General features: G+C 50.4%; 1 protein-coding gene and 1 pseudogene across 1 annotated transcript; both read right to left on the bottom strand.

Moving 5' to 3' along the window:
• Positions 1–872, bottom strand: part of LOC139707795 (abnormal spindle-like microcephaly-associated protein homolog) — a 110,695-nt pseudogene extending 109,823 nt beyond the window's left edge.
• Position 873: 1 nt separating this feature from the next.
• On the bottom strand, positions 874–2,505 carry LOC139707796 (putative sperm motility kinase W). The gene has a single exon (XM_071619674.1). The coding sequence runs from the start codon at positions 2,503–2,505 to the stop codon at positions 874–876; it is 1,632 nt and encodes a 543-aa protein (XP_071475775.1).
• Positions 2,506–6,000: the final 3,495 nt, after the last annotated feature.

Raw genomic sequence — 6,000 nt, forward strand, 5'->3', positions numbered from 1 at the left:
GGCAAAACACCCTTCGGAGCTCAGAGCTCAGTCCAGCCCAGGTCCACCTCAAACACCTGCACCAGAGCCCAGGCAAGGACAGGCATGTTCCATTCCTCCACTGGCCGACCCCTGCTGGAGCTCAGGCTCAGCCAGGACTGCCTCCACCCACAGGCAGACCCCTGCAGGAGCTCATAAATGGCCCAGATCGCCCTGCTGACCTGCACAAGAGCCCGGTCAAGGGGAGGCCAGGCTCCATCACGCCACTTGCAGATCCCGATCAGAGATCCAACTCGACGACTTGGCAGGAGACAGAGCCAGACCCAGGGTAGCCAAATCCATCCAGGCACCAGGAGACTGGCACCCAAGCCCAAGCTCCGCCCATGACTGACTCCGCCCACTGTCAGACAGTCACCAAAGTTCAGCCCCAACAAAGATCAGTCTCGGTGGCAGGCTCAACAGCCTGGCCCAAGGTAGGCCTGGGACCAACTGCCACAAGCAGGCCCCAAGCAGAGTTCATGCCAGACACAGGACCGCCTCTGCCCACAGGTAGACCCCTGCTGGACCCCAGTCTTTCTTGCAGACCAGGGAGGGGGTTGGTGGTAGAGCACTTGTCTCCAGGCGTCCTGTCCCCAGCAGGCCCTCTGGACTGGAACTCATAGGAAGGAGGTGCCTGCAGGTGGCACGCCTCTATGGAGCACCTGCGCCATGCTGATCACATCCTTGCCAACTGCCTGAGGGGAAAGACACAGACTGGCCTGAGCCTGAGCACATCACGCCCCCTTCTCGGTACCCACCCAGGGACAGCGGGTTATGTCCTGGGGAAGGCCATCAGGGATGGCGCAAGGGCCGCATCAGGCTTCACCCACCCACCTGCTTGGCTGCGCCTCCATCTCAACTGGCCACCATCTCAGGAAGTACTTTGTTTCTCAATCTGCGTGCCTGCATTTCTGGGGTCCGAGCCACTCCGTTTTCCTGCCTGGGCCCTGTCCTGGGGGCCGCCACGCAGCAACAGCACATCCGTGTGAGGCAGGTGAGGATCCTCCTGGCCACCCTCCGCCAGGCCTTGGTGCCTTCCTGGGAGGAGCCCGCTGTCCCTCCTTGGGCTTGCTGCCTGGGGAGGGCCTGCTCTCCTCCTGACACTCCCTGGGGGCTAATGCTGCCCTCCACCTGGGACCTGTGGCCTCCAGACCCAGGGCCAGGAGGCAGGGCGGCAAGGTCCTGCTGCGGGGCCATGCTGGGGGCAGCTGGGCTCTGGGCCTGCAGGCTGGGGAGGGCCAGGGCAGGCAGGCTGCCTCCCTTGTTGCCCCTCTGCCCGGGCCGCAGGTGCTCCCCACGCGGCTGCTGTACAGCTGGCATGACCCGCCTGGAGTGAGAGGTGGGCTTGCTGGCGCTCCTCTGGCGGGGCAGCGTGGCTGGGAGAGAACCCGCAGACGACCTGGGCTGGAGCCCCGAGTGCACAGACCTCCTCTGGACCGTGAAGCCCACCCCCTGCGTGTGCTGGTGCCTGAGCAGGAGATAGGTAGCCATGGCTTCATCAAACTTTCGGCCCTTCAGGGACGTCCAGGTGTCAGTGAGGTTGAAACCCAGGTCAAGCATGACCTTCACTGTGGAGGGATCTGGGCAGAAGCGGCGGCGGGACTTCCTGGTAGCAATCACAAAAGGGCACTGACCACATTTCAGCCACGGGTGCCTCGCGACTTCGGCCATGCTGGGCCTCTCCGTGGTGTCCACGGTCAGCATTTTCGCCACCAGGTCCTGAGCGTGGATGGACACGTGGGCCGGTAAGACCCAGGAGCGGTGCAGCACCTGGTCCATCAGCTCCTCGAAGGTGTCCCCGTCAAAGGGCAGGTGCCCCGTCAGCATCAAGTAGAGGACCACACCCAGGCTCCACACGTCCACCGCCGGCCCGATGTACGCCTGCTGGAGGAACATCTCCGGGGCCCAGTAGGTGATCGTGCCGCACAACGTGTCCAGCAGCTCTCCCTGCCTGAACTGGCAGCCCAGGCCGAAGTCGCACAGCTTGATGCGGCCTCGCGAGTCCAGCAGGATGTTCTGCGCCTTCACGTCCCTGTGCGCGATGCCCTGGGCGTGGCACGTGCACAGGGCGCTCACCACCTGCTCGAATAGTCCCTGCGCCTCCCACTCAGGCAGGCCCACCCCCTCTGGGATGTACTGCAGCAGCTGGCCCCAACCAGCGTACTCCATCACCAGGTACACACGGTCAGCCGTCTCCATCACCTGGAACAGCTGCACCACGCTGGGGTGCTCCACGGCCTTCATGATGGCCACCTCGGCCTGAAGTAAGGCCGGGTCCAGCTCGCCCTTGCTCACGGTTTTCACCGCCACCTCCGCCCCTGTCAGGATGTGGCGGGCCAGCCTCACGGTGCCAAAGCTGCCCTTCCCGATGGACCTCAGCACCTCATACTGGCCCGTCAGGGCATCCTCCGAGGACGAGCTGGCCTCCAGGCCCTGCTGGGGGCTCCTGGGCGCCCTACTCCGACTCTCACTCCTCTCTCTATGCATCAGGAGCGGCCACGCCACCCGAGGATGTTACCTTAAAACAACACAACAAACAAAGCAAGACTAAAACAACAAAACAACACAACAACACCCCAAATCAAATAATCAAGACACAAACCAGAACCGCCAACCACCAACCACCAACCACCAAATGCACTCAGAGGTTAGGCCTTGAGCAGAAGATAGGATCATAAAGGCCTCTGACCTCACAAACAGATTATATGAATGCTAGTGGATCCATCACTCAAGGGGTTATTTGGAGGTAGGAACTTGAGAATGTGCTCAAGGTTGGAGGATATAAATCATTGGGGGAATGCCCTTGAGGGTACATTTTGTCATCTGTCCCAGGCTCCTTTTCTCCCTCCCTCCTAGTCTTTGGTTCCTGGCCATGATGAGGTAATCAACACTGCTCTACTACATGCTCTCTCATCATGTTCTATCTTGCCAGAGGCCCAAACCAATAGGGTCTAATAATTATAGACAATAAATAGAAATAATACTCAGATACTATGACATGGTACAGTAACCAGAGATGTTATCCTCTATTGTGAACTTGTATAATTATCGGAAACATACAGAAATATTGTGATCAGGTATAGAAAACACAGACAATACCCAGATACTGTGACCTGATACACTATCCAAAGACATTATCCAGATACCATGACCACGTGCACTAAACAGAGACATTACAGAGTTACTGTGACCAGTAACAAAAGAGTATTAGGTTTCTCTAGAGGAACAGAACCTACAGGATATATATAGGTATGGTTATAAAAAGGAGATGTGTTAGATTGTCTTATACACCAGAAACTGGATTGTTATACAGTGGCCATTTGCAGACTGGAGAGCTGGAGAAATCAGTAGCTTCTCAGCCCATGAAACTGGAGTCTCAGAACAAAAGGAACCATGATACCACCCCTGTTTTGGACTAAAGGGCTGGAAACCCCCTGGAGAGTTGCTGGTCATGGTCTGCTTTAGAAGAATGAAAGAACTAGATTCTGATATCCTCAGGTGATCACAGCAGTAGTCAAGAACCCATTCAAGAAGAATTGAGCTTGTTTCTGCTGCTGCTTCCTTGTTCTTCCAACTTTTATTCCATCCAAGACCCCAACCTTTTGAACCCCCACTCTTATAATGGGTATCCACCTTAGCTTGCTGTCCCATATGCCAATCATTCCTAGAAACAACTTCACTGAGACACCCAGAAGCTTTTAATATTAGGCATCTCTTTTTTTTTTAAGAGAGAGAGAGAGAGGAGAGAGAGAGAGAGAGAGAGAGAGAGAGAGAGAGAGAGAGAGAGAGAGAGAGAATTTTAATATTTATTTTTTAGTTATTGGCGGGCACAACATCTTTGTTTTGTAAGTGGTGCTGAGGATCGAACCCGGACTGCAAGCATGCCAGGCGAGCGCATACAGCTTGAGCCACATCCCGAGCCCAATACTAGGCATCTCTTTTATTTCCATCAAATTGGAAATTCAGAACAACCATCACACCAGATACATAGCAGGTAGAGTAACCAGAGATATCAGCCAGATATCATGACTCAGTATAGCAACCACAAACAACAAGTATGTACCATGACCAGAAACATTAACCAGAGAAAAAAATCAGATATGTAAAGTGATCAGAGACAAAATTTAGGATTCATTATCAGGTATAGTAATCACAGGTATTAGGCACCATGACCTGATCCAGCAACTGGACATTATCCAAGTATTGTGAGACATTAATCATATAATGTCACAGACCTAAGAGACATTAGTCAGGTTCTGTGACCAGATGAAGTAAACAGAAATGATATCCTAATACACGGACTAGATATAGTAAACAGATATAATAACCCAATGCTGTGACAATGTACAGTGTACAGAGACCTTAGCCAGATGCTTGACCAGGAACAGTAAGCAGAGACTGTGCTACTGTTACCTATTACAGAAAGAAGAAGCATAGTCAGATACTATGACTAGGTACAGTAATCAGAGAAATTGGGCAATTACTGTGGCCAGGTATGGTAACCAGATACATTAGCAAGATACTGAGACTAGGTACACTTAACAGAGTCATTATGCAGATACTGTGACCAAGTACAGTAACCAGATACATTAACCAGGTACCATAATCAGGTATAGTATATAGAGAAAAATCCCAGATACCATGAGTAGGTACAGTATCCAAAGACTTTAGCTAGATACCAAGTTCAGTAACCAGTGACAATATCCAGATACTGTGACCAGATATAGCAATTAGAAACATGAGTCACACACCATGAATAAGTACACCATTCAGAGACAATTGCCTGATATTGTATCCAGATACATCCACTATAGCCCAAAGCCTGTTACTGTAACTGGGTGCAGGAACCAGAGATAATAGCCATAAGCCATGAAGAGGTACCAAAATCGGACATTATCCAGACTCTATGACCAGGTACTTTAACCAAAGGTATTAGTCAGATAACTTGACCATGAATAGTAAACAGAAACAGCCAGATAACATGACCAGGTGCTGTACCCAGAGACATTTGTCACATACCATTACCAAGAACAGTATATAGAGATGAAACCCAGAGATAGTGACCAGATAAAATCTCAGGACACATTAGCCTCCTACTATAACCAGTTCAAGTAACTAGGGACATAGCCAGATGTAGTGAACAGATCCCATATCCAGGCCTGATACAATGACCAGGGAGAAACAATGTCCAGATACTATGCCTGAATACAATCAACAGAGACATTAGCCTACTACTGTGACCAGGTAAACAGACAATATCTAGATGCTATAAATAGATATAGTAACCAGGCCTGATTTAGTGACCAAGTAGGTAATGCTCAGATATTGTGCCTAGATACAGTTAAGAGAGACATTAGCCTGATATGGGAACCAGTCACTATAACCAGAGGTAATATCCAGATTTAGTGATCAGGTTTGGGAACCACAGACAATAGCAGATACAATGAACACATGCATTAGTATGGCAATTAGACACAGAAGCCGGATACTGTGATGAGGAATAGCAACAGGAAACATTAGCCAGATACTGTGACTACATTCAGTAACTACAGACATTAGCCAGGTACTGTGACCAGTTGCAGTAAACAGAAACCATATTCAGATACTGTGACCCAGTACAGTAAGCAGAGTCATTTTCCAGACACTGTGACAAGGTACAAGGTACAAGCAATAATACCCAAATATTTAACTGGATACAGTAAGCAGAGTTATGAATCCAATACTTAGACCAGCTACAATAACCAGAGACATTAGCCAGATACCATGACCAGGTATGGTATACAGAGACAATATCCTAACACCATAACTAGGTAAACAGAGACCTTAGCCAGATTTTGCGGATAGGAATAGTAAGCAGAGACAATACCTCATACCTCAATGTGTTACAATAAGCAAAGGCATTAACCAGAGATTGTGACCAGGGACAATAACCATAGACATTAAGCAAATACCATGATTAAGGACAGTAACCAGAGTCATTAG

This window comes from Marmota flaviventris, chromosome 12, assembly GCF_047511675.1.
Source record: "Marmota flaviventris isolate mMarFla1 chromosome 12, mMarFla1.hap1, whole genome shotgun sequence".
NCBI lineage: Eukaryota > Metazoa > Chordata > Mammalia > Rodentia > Sciuridae > Marmota > Marmota flaviventris.